The 15680-nt window shown below is 42.0% G+C and overlaps 1 protein-coding gene across 6 annotated transcripts in view; it reads right to left on the bottom strand.

Moving 5' to 3' along the window:
* Positions 1–15680, bottom strand: part of STAU2 (staufen double-stranded RNA binding protein 2) — a 170466-nt gene that overhangs the window by 20311 nt on the left and 134475 nt on the right. The window contains exon 15 of one of the 6 annotated variants that reach the window (XM_054190273.1): positions 91–165. The exons of the other annotated variants lie outside the window; for them this stretch is intronic. Within the exon in view, the coding sequence (XP_054046248.1) occupies positions 106–165 (60 nt within the window). The 3' untranslated portion in view covers positions 91–105. Of the gene's footprint in view, positions 1–90; positions 166–15680 lie in introns of those variants that run through there. 6 annotated transcript variants of the gene reach the window in all.

Here is a 15680-nt window from a genome sequence, read left to right as displayed (position 1 = left end):
TTGCACCTCAGCCGCCCAGTTTTTCTGATTTGGCAACAGGATCAAGCTCTAGCCTTGAAAAAATGACTCCATGAAGAATACGACGTGCACATGCCAAATAACAACTTACCGAGTATTCAGAGTCGATTGTTTCTGATGGACAGCAAGGTTTGGCAGGCAGAGGAGCTTGTGGGAAGATAACATTTTCTATTGTTGTCTCTACAAAGCTCTTAATACACTGTTAGACTGAAAAGAGCAAGCAACAGAAGCACTGATTTCTCCTGGAAAACAGCAAAGGTTCTTCCTTGGAAAGCATCGTGGAAGGTCCTACCTGGAAGTACTAGAAACGCAAACCCTCTGCTTTCCCAGGGAAGTGGCAGCACAGAGCTCCAAGCCTCCTCCCGAGATTATTACTCTCTCTTTGCCTCACTCATGTATTTCACCAGTTTCCCCTCGGCAGTGAAAAATCAGTCACCGTGCCCATTTTACACTTGCGCTGTTTCAGTCTGCGGGTTGCCTTGGCCGATAGGGTGGATGCTATCCCTGGGCATCCAAAGAGCTAAGCACGAGGTCTAATGGAAATGGAAGGAACAGGTTTTTGCCTCTAACATCCCATAACAAGAAAAGGGTAAGCAGAAGATGAGGTGAAGCTTGAGATCAGACAGAAACTGATCTGTGATTCTCACGATGTAAATGAGGGACTTAGTCATGCAGTTTTTCTCTTTGGAGAATGCTACCAGGCAGGAGCAACTTGACAGCTGCACTCTCATAATAGCCAGTTTGGATTCCTGTATACTCCTCAGTCCTGTACATTGTTTTATTACTTTGCATTTCGATGTAGAAACCTCCATGCACCTGCACTACCCGGCATTAAGCCCTGTATCTACTAAATCTGCCAACACAGAAGCCAATGCAGCCGGTGGAATTATTTGATGTGGTCACTCACTACAAAGTGAAAGCACACAATTCTTTCAACCCCACCACTGCGGAAACAACTGTCGCGTTTTACTGATGTGGGCAGGACCCAAGCGAGTAAGGGCAATTTGCGGCACACTTGAAAAATAAGTTATTTTTGAAACAAAGAAACAAAGTTCCTTTGTTCAGTTTTAACATGTTTCTTGGCTTGTATTACCCACTTCTCCCTTTCCCATTCCCAAGGAAGGTTCCATTAATCATCCCTCTAATGGAAACACTTGTGTCTGATCACTGAGCAGTGGACACAGGCATAGTCCTGGGCATGCACTGAACAAGAAGCCCAAGGGAAGCCTAGCTGAAAAGTTTGGGAAAGCAAGGATGCCTTTTTAAAATAAACTTTGGAGAGGTCAGCAGGACAGCAAGGGGTCAGCACCAGGCAGCCAGTGGGTGGATGGCACAGGAGAAAGACAACAACACTTGTCATTAATTATATCTGTTGGAATGCTACACATTTTCCCCCCCAAGTGGTAGTACTCCAGACATCCAAGCACAATCTCTCCCACGTCCCACTCGACCCCAGGCAGGGCACATGCCAAGAAGCTTTCATACACTAGAAGCCAAGAAGTAGCTAATACAAGCAGAGGCTAAAGAATTTAAATTGTCCCTTCACTTTCAAACATATTTTTTTTTCTCTAGTTTAAAGCCATCCTCTCATAACTGTCTCCTCTACCAGTGAAATACATATTCTCTTAGAGCTAAGTACGGCTAGATTTCTGTGCTCAGCCTCAAGCTAACAAAACTCTGACTTTCTTTGGAGAGGAATAACTACTGGGAACTGGACTGCTTGGAACAAGAACTCCGCTCCTAAAATCGATCTTGCAAGATCCTAATACCATTTACCACTTACTCAGGTCTAGATTTAGCTGATCTGCAAAGGTGTTTTCTCCTATAAACATTTTTTTTTTTTTTTGCAAAATGCCTGCAAATGCTGGAGTGCATCACTACAGGTGACGCTCTTGCAAAACTTTGAACTATCCCTATTTATAAAGCTAATTGTTTCATAACCAGTAGCATCTTTTATTTTAATAGAATCCCCAATAAACCGTTGATTGGAGAAGAAATGGCAGGCTAGTAATTCACAGATGGATCCATTCTCACTTAACCCTGAACTTTCCAAGGATATAATCAAAGTCCATTGTCTGTTGTGAGCAGAAGGAGACAGGTATCTCTGGAGCATGATTTATCCTATCCTAAATAGATAGGTGGGAATAATCAACCTCTGGAAATACGTCTCTCTGTACTTTCACTATAAAGAAAGCCACAAAACTAGCCCAACCTAGAAGCGTTGTAAGTGTCTGAAAGGTATGCAAGATGTTTTAGTGACTATCTAGTTTATGAGGAAGCTTTGAGTTGTAGAGCTACAGCATGGTAGTTATAAATCACGGAACACACCTGTCCATGTTGTGAAAACTTCTGCCCATTTCTGCAGAGTGTCCTGGGATGTCTTAAAATCAGCTTGTGGGATTCTTTAGTGTATATGGAATGAAAAAGCAGAATGTGGGGGCAGGATCGTGCCGGAGGAGAGTGAGGTGTCCCCTGTACACCACACTGACAGAACTAGACAGAGATAACAGCTTGAGCAAGATCGATCTGGATACGCTAAGCCTTGCTAATTGGTTATTAAGAGGGGAAGAAAAGAAAAGCTTGCACTGGGGCCACTGAAAAACCACTGCACTACTCTGTGGCTTAAGAAGAAATTCCCCTACAATGCAGGGAAACCTCCTACCCTAAATCCATCTATTTAAGATTGCAGTAGAAAATAATATATCTTTCTGTAGAGAACAAGGAGATCTTTAGAAAGAGAGAAGTCCTCCAGTAGGTATAAAAACAGACTGTGGCTGTGTTTTCATTTGAACGATGCATCCAACAGGGAATATTCAAACTGAGTATTACTGTCTCTCAGTTCAAGATCGAAGAAGGGCTTTGAACCCACAGCTTCAGAGCCCAAGTTAAGTCACCAAATGTTTTTGAGAGCTTTTATTTAACTGTTTTTCTGTAGTTTTCAAGCTTTCATACAGTCATAAAACATGGCAGAAATAGGCTCACTCTACAAACAGAAAAATATTGTGGAAGGAAACGTATGCTGTGGCAAGGCACAGTATCCACAGGAAAGTATTAATCATTTTTTTTTTACTGAAAAAAGGAAAAACTACCCAATGCTGAAAACGTAGCAGCAGCGTAAAAGTAACTTGTTAGATGGTTAAAAAACTCCAGAGTGACCCACAGCGTTTGGCACTCAGAGGTCTGTTCTTCAATCCCAGCATTGAACAAGAAAGGTAAGAATAGAGACTAAGTTACACGTAAAAATTTAAAAAGCAACCTGTCCTGCCTTCCCCTCAGAAAACAACAGCAAACAAGCCAAATAATGAGCCTGGTTGTGTTGATTTAAACCATTTGCAAAACTGCAGTTTTGTGTTTCTATTAACCAGAGACCAGATGCTAGGCTTCCTTTCCTATTTTGAGAAATTCATCATAGCTAGAAACTGCTTCTACAAGAGATGGGGGGACAGGGCTAAAACACAGTGCAAAACCAAATAATTCATTACAAAAAAAAACCCAAAACCCCCCAAAAAACAAAGAGAAGTGAAAAGAACCGAAGAAGAGAAGAACTCAAGAAAAGAACTCAAAAAAGAACTGACCGAATCATCAGTTTCAAAAAGAAGCACCCTCAGGTAGCAGAATTCGTTCCTCAGATTTCATCTGAGACCTCATTATGAAAGCAAGTTGGCACCACACCCCAGTACACTTCCTTCAATTTAGCTCCTCTCCCTCTTTGAAAATGAGCATTGATTTTCCTGGTCTGCGCTACTTGGACCAGTGACGAAAGTTACGGCATAGTGAGACTTCTGTTCCACAGTTATAAACCACAGCGATTCATCAATTCATAAAGCCAGAAGGGAATCCGAGTTGGTCTAGTCTGTCCTCCTCCATGTCCTACTACAATATTGCTGTCCTTCTGTGCTGACCAGAGAAATCCTATCCTGCTCCACAGAATGTTAGAGACATTTTGCAACTTCTTTCCATGGATAAACGTTTTTTTTGCTCAGAACTCATTCTTTGTCATCTGAATTTGCATACCTTCAGATTTTTGCTATTGGTTCTTATGATGTCCTTCTCAGCTAGATTAGAGAGTCCCTTAGGAACCCACAATTTTTTCTTCATAAGTACTTTGACAGAGTCAAGTCAGCTCCCAGTTTTTTCCTTTACACATCACACCAAACAAGCTTTCAAGTCTCTCACCAGAAGGCATTTCCCCCCACTTCCTCCAGCAAATACTTTTTTGTGGCTGTTTTCTGAACTTACCTCAGTGTTTCCATATCCCTTTACAAATGCTGACATCAGGACTTGATGAATTCTTCCAGCATCAGCTTCACCGACGCCACAGACAAGGATATACCTTGTAACTCATATTTACCATTACCCGTGACATTCATGGTCAAGTATTGTAATGGGAACTCTTATTCAGTTGCCCATCTTACACGACCCCCTCATCAGTTACTTACTTTTAGGCTAAAATTCTCCGTTCTGTCAGCATGGCTTTGATCCCTTGTTCCTTGATGAATAATCGTGCAGTTAGCTGTGTCAGGATGGACTTTTGTTGAATCAGCTAGGCTTACCACGCCGTATTCTGCAACTTACCACCATTTAACACTCTGCTGGTCTTTGTGCTATCAGCAAACATTACCCAGAGGTGATTTTATGTTTACTTCCAGACCACTGATGAACACACTGCATATAACCCAAGACTGAAAATTAAAACTGAATTTTGAAGTGTTTATTTCTGTATAGTGTAGAGAAAGAGCAATAGAGTCTATGGTGTACCGGAACAGATTTCTCAGGATAACTCAGGAAATGTTGTATATATAATAAAAATAAAAGGTCGGGTCGCATTTTCTGCCCTAGTCTCCAGTTTTGTGTAAACTAGTGATAGGATTGAAATGGAGATATTTATATGGACCAAGAAGAAACTGCAGGTCAAGTTATCTGATTTCTGTGCAGATTAGGTACGTGGACCCTCCTTTTTGAGCCTAGTACCTGGCACGCTAAAATCCATGGCCTTCTCACACTTCCTTGGCAGATTAGGCTTAAGGAATACATATGAGATCAAAGTCTAGAACTCTGTATGTTAGTCTGCTGCATTCTCAACAGAGCTAACAAAGGAGAAAAGAAAAAAAAAGGATACCTAGCTCACAACTTTGTTATAATGTGAGAATAAAGTCGAATACTGCCAGCAATGTAAACGATCAAACTTGAAGATGGGAGCTTTCAGTACGATACACCTTGTTAATGCAGAATACCATATTCTGCTGAAATGAAATGTTTTAAAGTGTCCAAGGGGATCTTGCCTACTTGTGGTGGGTTGGCTCTGGCTGGCAGCTAAACCCCCACCCAACTGCTTGCTCACTTTCCCCCACCGGGATGGGGGTGAGAATTGGAACAGCAAAAGTGAGAAAAACTCATGGGTTGATAAAGACAGTTTAATAAGTGAAGAAAAAGGAAATAAAACCAAGTGATGCAAAGGCAATCACACACCACCTCCTACCAGCAGACCGATGCTCAGCCAGTCTCCAAGTGATGGCTACCTTGGAAAAACTGCTCCCCCCATGCCACATTTTATTGCTGAACATGATGTTATACAACATGGCGTATCTCCTTGGCCAGTTGGGGTCAGCTGTCCCAGCTGCGTCCCCTCCCAGCCTCTTGCCCAGCCCAGCCTTCTTGCAATGGGCCAGAGTGAGAAACAGGCGGCCTTGACTCTGTACAAGCACTGCTCCGCATCAGCTAAAACAGTGGTGTGTTATCAACAGTCTTTTTATCACAAATCGAAACTGTAGCATCATACAGGCTGCTATGAAGAAAATTAACTCCATCCCAGCTGGACCCAGTATACTACTGGGCAACAATGGAGCAATAACGGGTACTGAATTCACGATTACGAAAGCAAGTGGTCAGACTGCTAACAGCTCTGCTCTAGCCCAAGTGGGTGTTTACCTTATTTGGCTATAAAGTATATAGAGTTGTAAACAGCTGTATATCCTGATTTGAACAGCCTGAGACTCTAGATTGTTGTAACCAACAGAGCTATGAATGCCCACCTCCTACAAACAATATTGTTTTTCTTTCAAGAAAATAAAAGCTATCTGTATGGTAAATGACAGGACTCTTTCCACAAGAAACAAACAAAGGTTTTCTTAAGACATGAGTTGTGCTTCAGTGCACTTCTGCTGTTTTTTTTAAAAATTGGTTTTTTTATATGAAACCAATTTGTCTTTGTTGCCTTGCAGTCTTAAACTTCATGCTCTCCTTCCTTCAGTAGTTGAAAATCAATTATTTCAAAGTATTAACGTTATGAAGAGTTAGTTGCACAGATTACCCTAAAAAAGATTGTTTAAAACATTCAAAGTGCTTGAAATTAGCTAGGGTGGCCTTACTTAGATATAAAAACAATGACTATCCTTCCATCTTACTCCTTTATTAGCTTACCAGCTCATTTTAATTCTCAAAACTCACGTACTTATATACTACTCACTGTACAGTAGCAGCCTGCACTGTCTCAGTGACAGGATATTAAATATCCTGCACTCTGTTTCCATTTAGTGTAGAAAGGAATCTAGGTCTGTTGCATCCAGAAATGGAATTAAGTTATCAGAGAATATTGATTTCAACATTGAGAAATGTTGTGGCTTTGATGAAAAATTTAATGGTGAAATACAGTTAAAATAAAAATAAGACAGAATGCCATCTATTTATTTCAAATAGAATATTAGAAATACAAGACAAAGTTAAGTTCTGAAAATTCAGGTTTCTGCATCTTCCTCACTCAACTGTGATGTTATTACTGGCCAAAACCACTTGGTTTTGTTCCCATAGCTTAGCTAAAAGTTTATTTGTTGATATATGATCCCAGAAAAATCATTTTCTGAGTTGGGATAGGAAAACAGCTTAGACATCCAGCCCTTCCTCTGGAAAGGTTTTCTAAAGGCTCCTTGCTTTGGTCAGACTTTTGTGTCTGGGCTCATAATCTGGGAAGAGCAAAGCCATGAATCCCCCAAAGTTATTATTTTGTATAAAGTGTCCTGTTCTCAGGCTGTTACTCCAACCAGGGAGGCTGGCAAGAGAGACGAGGGTTATACCTGCCTATAGTATAATAGGCTCTTCCCACTAAGCTCCTGAAAGCTGAAACACTGTAGATTTTCTATCTTATAAATATCCAATTTAAGAAGAAAAAAGCATCAGGTAATCCATAAATTTAAGTGATGCTGGGATCCCATTATGAGCAGAAACCTTTGGACCCTTCTGAGTTTTACATTCCATCGCCCAAAGCGTTTCCTTGAATTATTTCTTGCAGAGTTCAACATGTTGAACAATGGGATTTGAAGTTTGGAGGAGGAAGATTTTGATACAACGGAATTATTTGAGACGTGAACATCAGGCGGGAGGACGGCCATGGTCCACAGACTTTCAGCGCTCTTCAGGGCCAGACCCAGCATAATTCACCCACCTTGGTGACTACTCCTAGGGTTTGCGCCAGAGCAGTTCCCAGGGTGCATACGCTGAACACCGCAGGGGGAGGTACCCACTGCCTTCCACAATCTGGGGGCTTGGATTATGTCCGGGGAAAGCCAGGGTGGAAAGAAGGCAAGAAGGAGGGCTGCTGGGCACCTGCTTCTTGTCCCTGCATGAAGCTAGGAGACAGCCAGAGTCTCTACCAGTCTCAGGAGCTCAAATGCACTTCTCAAAAGTATTTTTCTAAACAGCGAGCTCAAATATTTTTGCCAGTAGTTATAGCAAATGGATCAGAAAGTTGGAGAAAGTAGGTGATAGGGCATCTTATTAACCTGACTGTACAGGTTGAAAATTACATTATACTGAATTTTGCTCTTTTCTAGACCTGCCAGAAACAGGATATCCTGAGTCCAAGGTCTCCACACATGAAAAAAACCATCAAATCATATTACAAATATTCAGGGAAGGAGCTCTGTCTTATGACAAGTCATACTCAATTCTCATTATTATTTATCAACAGTGTCCATGCTCAATGAGAAATTTTTAATTCCTTGTTAAGATTGAAGGAAGTACACAGGATGGTTTTGAAACGCAGCTTTGTGTTCTTCCATTTAATATAAAACCTGGTTTTCTTTTCTTTTTTTTTTTTTTCCCATGAGGAAAGAAGCCCAACTTCTTTACATTCTCTTGAAATATTTTTTCTCACCAGTTCTGATAAAACTTCACTACTCCTGATGAAGGAGGAAGTGGAGATGCCAATGTGTGATGCTGATTCAGAGGCACCCACCACATGTTGTAAAAGTTGCTGCCTAAAAGGGATTATGTGTTCCTTGAACTATTATATGCTTAAGAAGATACGAATAAACTTCCAAATTCCAAAATGATTAAAAAAATAGAAATACTCCTACAGAAAAGAAAAAAAAAAGAGAACCAGAAAGAAAGTTGATGAAATGGAACCAATTCATGCCAAATTTTGCCAACACATTTTATATGAATAAGATGTCAGATGTCCTGGAGTTATTTATACAACTAGTCTACAAACAAGAACTGTCAGTACCAGAAAAAAATGGGTTTCATCTGCTTATTTTTTCATTCCAGAACATTTACAAACCTGTAGCAAAGAAAAATCCAAAAAGACTGTCGTGTTCAGTAGATTATACAATGAAGAATCAGAAGACTAGTTTGTTCTGCTATAATTCAGAGCAGCATTGAGGCTGATTAAGTCATGCTAGGGACTGTACAGACCAGACGTGACGTGCAATCTTCTTTAACCTCATCCTCTAGATCCTAGTTCAGAGGGTTGAAAAACATCTGAAAGGAGAGCAACTTTCCAGTGCTTTCTCAGTCAGATATGGTCTGTTACATAGCCGTGATGGTCACCTTTTGCTAAGGCTAGTTCCATTGTCACTATCCTCAATCACCTCTTTGAAATACATTTAATAGCTTCAGGTCACCATTCAGTTTTTGATAAGTTTAAATTTTTATCTCCTACTTGCTTTGAAAGGTTCAGACAGAAAGAAAAGAAAAGTTAGACCCTTAACTTCACTAGTCCTTGGCATTTATCAGAGGATTTTTTTTTTAATCAACAAAGAACCACAGTGGCTGAAAATCTGAATGTAACAATCCAGGAATTACTGAACCAAACTATTTCATAATATATTGCAGTTCAGTTTCAGTATAACCCTAAGCTTTATTGCATTCTTCTCTTTAGAAGCAAATCTGCCTTAGGCATCCTATTTTTGACAGTCTAGAGTACATCCTCCATAAACCTAAATTCATATGGTAAGCTCTTATTCTTAAATCCAATTTTATCCTTATTTTAGGGGAAAAACTGAAGATAAGGATCAGTTTCTACACTTGCCCTTAGCTGCTTCAGAAAAAGGAATGCAAACTGACAAAGCTTCTTTATTTCTACTTATTATTCTAATTACTTATCCACAGTTTGTATCATGATTGCTTCTATTTATACTGGGAGCCTACACATCGCACTATTTCTGCATGACTGCTTGTCAAACAGACACCTCAAACAATGATAAACAGCTCCCTTTCATAATCAGAAATTCAGAATTTTTCAGGGAAAACAAGTGAAACATTTTTTTAGATAGAAGGTGACTGAGCTGCGAATTGGTTCTGTGTACCTCAAATTTAGTTACAGAGACAGCTACAAGTAAAACAAAACCCTAAAATAACGATTGGGGCTCACAGTACATAAAGTAAACTTTTAGTAATAAAGCATATTTACATACATGAAATATTCAAAATTTTAACGTTATGCAATATGCAGCTATACTCCATAGGCATACTTTAAAAGTACTTCAAACGATCCTGTTCTGACTATTAGGTGGCCCACAATTATTATGAAATGAAACGGGTTTTTTTACCAGGGAGAACAACAAAATTGTATATAGGTAGCTTTGCCTCTGTTTTGAAGGGTCATCAGAAAGAGGATGAATGTGAAATACCAGCCTTCATTTACAAACACACCAACATTTTAGGTCTTGTTATAAAGCCTTTACACACGGTACAGTTAGGAAAACAAAACCTGCACATCAGTGTATGTATGTTAGGAAACGATGCAGTTAAGCCGAAGTGACAGTCAACTTTCCATCTGAAAATCAGGGTGGCTAATGGGGAGCATTGACACAAACTGTTTTTAGCCTCCGCGTAAGAACCTGACGTGCCAGTGACATGCCCTACAGGTCTGACTCACAGCCGGCTCGGCGTGACAAACTTCCTCCTTCACACGCTGCGGAGCTAAGTAGCACTAAGGAATTACTCGAGAGAAAGTCTGTCAACCCCTGCAAATTTGGGCAGAAAGAACGATTTTAAGAGAGCAGTTTCCTTCCAAGGAAGCTAACATACCAAGGAAGCTACTTAACGCAGTCCACTTGTTAAGTGGCGAGGCGTGGAGCGCACTCCGCTTCGGCGGGCTGCGGTCAGCGTGGGATGCTGAGCACATTTCCAAGTTGCGCCCCGAATCGCGCAAGCATCCAATATGCTCACAACAGTTCTAGCCGTCAACCCGAAGATTTGCACATAACCCACGGCCACACAAAAAGAAGGTTGGAGCATATGGCAAGATTTTTAATTGCTCCGAAAGACATCAGAGAACTTTACAGGCAACCACAAAATATTACATATCCAAATGCTTCAAAGCTGTTTGTAAAATATCACTGTCATGCTGTGGGACTGATCCTGCTGTCCTCCTCCCGCTTCAGTAGCCCCCTGCTGAGAATCTGAGAGTGCCTTGGCCCCTCAGCTCTTCATGCGATGGCATTTATTGAAAAATACCAGCAGAGAAAACACGGAGCTGTAGTTAGAAGACGCTGATGTAAGTGTAACTCTTTCAAACACTAACAAAGGTATACGTATACAATTGCAATATTTTGCAGGTTCAGATTTGTCCTGCCATCTGCCCAGTCTGTCTGCTCCAGCTTTTTAGTTTCGGTAAGGTGAGCATGCTCCCAAACAGGTGATGTGACACCTGTGAAATTCCCCTCGTGTCCCCAGCCCCTTCCTCCCCCATTCATCCTGCATGAACGCCGAGCCCTGACTACGCTATCTAATCCTAGGAGCTCCTCTAGGACTAGCTTACTGCCGGTTTTGGTCAGACAGCTGCTTTATCTTACCCTATACTCGGGGCTCAGAGTCACACCTACTTTGACTGACAACGAGAAGCAAATTGCATTACCTCGTTAATCTTTGAGATTGTCACAACGATTCAGTGTGGCACATTGGCAGTATGGTTAAACTCAGACCTTTTGCTCCAAAAGCAAACGTCCCTTACACTTTAGATAAAGGAAAGCCTTTGCTAAACCCTTACTGCAGCAATGGTTATACAGATATGTCTTTTGTTGCCAATATCTGCTTAAGCAGCACTTCTCCGCTGCTTCTCTCTCCACTCCCCATTACCATTCCAGCCCTTGTGTTGCTCCATTAATTACGCTGCTACAACTGTCTATCAGGACATATCAGCGACTTGCCTACGATTAATTTGCCAGAAAGAAAGAAGTTATATTTAAGGTTGATCAATTTTCTCATCTCATGCATCCTACAGGCCTCAAGGGTTGCACAAAGACAAGGGATGGCACGTCAGGCGTACATGTTAGTGTCACCACTAACAGATGGTCTGTGTAACCATGCCCGATGAACTGCATTAGAAACATGATTCATTGGAAAGTTAATTCAGTTATACAGGCTGACTCACAACAAGAACCACAGGTTTATTGTGGAATACTGCAATTATGTTATTCTCTACAGAATCCCAAGGCTAGTTTGGCAAGATGTCTAAGGCAATCTAACACCGTGTCACTCCTAAAATTAGCTGTCCAAACTCTCCCCTCCCACCCCAGGAACATGCTCCTGCCCCTGGTTTTCCACCACCACGGGCACCTAATCGAACCCCAGGTGGAGCCATAAATCTATTCACAAATTTTCTCAGGGTTCATTTTTTCTAGGTCTAGACTCTGAACCAAGTCCCCGTGGGGCCAGGCGCCTGTGCAAAGAAGCCAGGGTGACCATGCAGTTGGGACTGAGATGGCAGGAAAGGGATGAGACCGCCTCTTTTGGTAGCAGCTAGCAATTAAGTTGGTTTAGCTTTAGTGTCAAACTACATAATGACTAACGAAACACAAAGAAGTACTACCTGTCTGTCAGTCAATCCTCCGGTGAGCATAAAAGAGTAGGAAGGTTCATTCTTCTGCCTTAACCTGGTGGCATGTGTTAGAACTGGGCAAAGAAAGTGGATTAATTTCTGCTGAGACGAGAGTTTTGGGAGGATAAGAGGCATGGCTCATTAGCTCCACTAGGTCTAGGGGAGGGGAAGGTGGCTTTTCACCTAGGGGCTTAGGTAAACACAGAAATTTGCAGGAAAGTGCTTTAAGCAGTCAAGCTTGAGAGGAAACATCAGATTAAAGTTTGCATGTCAACTGTCTTTTTAACTACCAGTGGAGATACCTTCTATGGAAATGACACATATAGGATTAATTCTGTTTAGTCTCTATCCTGTGCAGGTTGTAATTTTTTATAGCCTTTTATTGATCCTTTGGTAAAACATTTCTGAAATGCAGCTTCTCTCAGCTGGTGGTTTGACGATACAGAGACTTTGGCAGTAATACCAACTATAGAGTAAGAAGGGCTGATTCGGCATCCCTCCCTCTTCGCCTGAGATTTCCCACTTCTTATAAATGCCTAAGCACTAAATGAGAGAAGCTAGGCTGTACAGATGAAGAAAGCCTTGTAATAAAGTATTATGGTGCTTGGAAGCATGGTCTTCTACTCTGAATACCCACATCTAGTGAGAGGTGTTCCTGACCAGGGCAGGAGGGTTGGAACTAGATGATCTTCAAGGTCCCTTCCAACCCAAACCATTCTATGATTCTATGATGCTTCTATGATTCTATGGATATTGACGCAGGAACAACAACAACAAAGAAGAATTACAGTAAATTGAGGGGGGGGGGGGGGGAGTGGGGGGGGAAGAATTTATCCCCTCAGATTATTTCTCTCTCTCTCCCACCTTGCCCACATCACAGCCTCAGCTGGGGGTGTGCTCTGCTCCTCCCCCTGAGGCTGTGGCACTGTGCAGGCAACAGCTTAAGGTTCCCAGCAAGAGAGGAGACAGCTGCCTCACTCTATAGGTGGTCATCTGGGAGCAGACAGACATGGATTTCATTTTCTACTATTAAGATTTGTTGTCTATTTTATCTAAAGTTTTATTTTCTAAATATATGAACAGGTTTAGGTAATTTTAAGGTATAACAGTAAGGTGTATTTGGAATTAAGCTACTATTAATATGGTAAGAGCCTAATTGTTTATAGGGCGAGGTACAGACCCAAAGCTCTTGCATCTTACAGTTAATCAGAACATTGGAGGTTTTATTAGCACCTATTTTTAAGCAGTTAACTCTTTCACTGGCTATAACTCTAAAGACCTGTTTGAAGTCAAAAGACTCAGTGAGTTTATTCCCAATCCTTGAGGACTCCACAGGATGTGGTGGGAACTCGGGCCATGCATGGGTTACACTCTCCATAGCCAGTGCTACCTCTACGGACATACAGCAACAAGCTTGATGGGTATAACCTGAGGGGTCATCGGGAGCCTGAGCAGACCTCCCTGGGAAAGAGGGAGCAATTTGTTTAGCTTTTGTAGCCTGCATATAGGTTTAGTAATACACGGACCACCCCAGTTAGCAGCTTACAGCACTGCAAGCTAAGTGCTTCTTCACTGGTGACATTTTCTCAAAAACAAGGTCTGTCGAATCACTTTTTCTTTTCAATTCTCCTAAGATTTGGGGGTAAACTAGTGCCATTGTAAATAGGATGAAACTGTGACTTCTCTGTTGAGGAATCCAGCCCTTCAAAGTTTAGGCGGTAATTCCAGGTTGTTTTCTTATCCAGTATTGCTTATTCACCTGTTACCAGCCCCACAATGTTTTCATTCAACAGAGAAAAATTTGCTTGATTCCTACCTCTCAACAAACAGAAATTAACTGGCTTGCTTGCAACCATGCATGAAGACATTAGATCCAGCTGCTGTATATCTACAGCAGGCCTCAAGTTAAGATTAAAGCGGTGTACAGTGCCAAGTAAATTGACCTAACCAGCAGTTTTCTCTGGAAAGAGTACTGAACAGAACTGTAATATACCTCCTCTAATTTTCTTGCATCAGCACTGAAGATAACATTAGGTATTTGCTTCACATCATTTCCAAGGGGGGGAAAAAAAGCCTGCCTGGGAAAGCGTAACAAGGAGCTGAAGCGGTAAGAGAGGGAACTGGTGACATGCAGGTTTGTGGAAAGGAATCTGGGACAGAAACAGTGAAGGGCATTAAACCCTTTCCTTTGGCATTTGCTTTCTCCGGGGGTACCCCACAAAGTCCCGCTCACGCTTGAAGAGAACAGCCTGCACGACGCGCTTCGGGACAGACTCCTGCTTCGCTTGCACGACCTCACCCCGCGCGAGGGCTTTGCAGGGGTGCGGATTTCACACCGCTTCTTCGTGCCACGCCCAGCACTGGCAGCAGAAGCCCCCCACATCCCACCGACATCCTCACCCGCGCCCCGAGGCTGGGTTTCCACGCGGTCCCCACTCCGGCAGAGACTCCTAATGACGGCAGTGGGGGTCTGTAGTGCTGACACCTGCCTACCCAGACCGAAAGTTGCAACTTCCTTCACTGGGGCCTCCTACAGACATCACATTTGAACAGCTGTCAATCACCCGTGCCCCGGGCCAGAACCATGCAGGTGACCTGCAAGTGAAATATTTTCCCCTTCTAATCCCTACTAGCCATCGAGGGCTCTCTTTAACAACGCGAGATGTCACTATGTCAAACAAAAATGGTACTAATTTCTGGTTACGAGGCGAAAGTTAAATTTTGTTTCCTAATAATTATTTATATCAAAGAAGAAGACGACCAAACCAGTGACCCGTTCTCTACCTTTAGTTTTCTTTGAGCCCTCTGTTCCTTGGGACAGCAGCAGCCATGGGAATCACGGCACTCTCTAGGGCCAGGCAGCTCCACAGCCCGGCAAATCTGCTGCCTTACTTTGCCTGCGGTTGTGCTCTAGTGAACAAAGAGCAGCAAGAAAGCTGAGCACTGAACGGCCAAGGGGACCAGGGACCAGAGGACATTCCATCTCCCCGCTTTGGAGGGGTGATAACAGGACAGGCAAAACCTGTCTGCTAAATATGGTCCGGAGATGGTATCATCAGCGAGGACTTGGACGTGTATTAACGTTTAGATATTCATAGCCCAGCTGATATGTCAAGCCATGCACTCGCTCCCTCTACCAACAAAATTATAAAGGTCTAGATGCTTGGGATTACATATGAGAGAGAAATCTTAATGAATTCAATATGGCACCCTAATGTTGCTTATTTTATATGACTACTCAAATACATCTATTTGAAAAACATAAATGTGTTCCTTCTGTGGGGAAACAAAAATATGGCTATTGTCCCTCTGTTGAAAAAAACAGCTTATGTGGCAATTTTTAGCTAGGTTTGGTTTAGAAATGAACTATGCACATAGAAAAAATACATCTTTTTCTAAAGAGAGACTTTCAAAGAGCGTTATGAAAATTAGCTATGCATTGGAGCCAAATATTTTACAAAAAAGAACTTGGAAGCAAAATACTGGTATTCTTTCTTGGATTACTCTCAAACGGAGGCTTCTGACTATAATAGCATGCAGCACTTGCATGATATGGACAATTGCC

The sequence above is a fragment of the Rissa tridactyla genome, chromosome 2 (assembly GCF_028500815.1).
Source record: "Rissa tridactyla isolate bRisTri1 chromosome 2, bRisTri1.patW.cur.20221130, whole genome shotgun sequence".
Lineage (NCBI taxonomy): Eukaryota > Metazoa > Chordata > Aves > Charadriiformes > Laridae > Rissa > Rissa tridactyla.
This window is presented reverse-complemented; position numbering and strand designations above follow the sequence as displayed.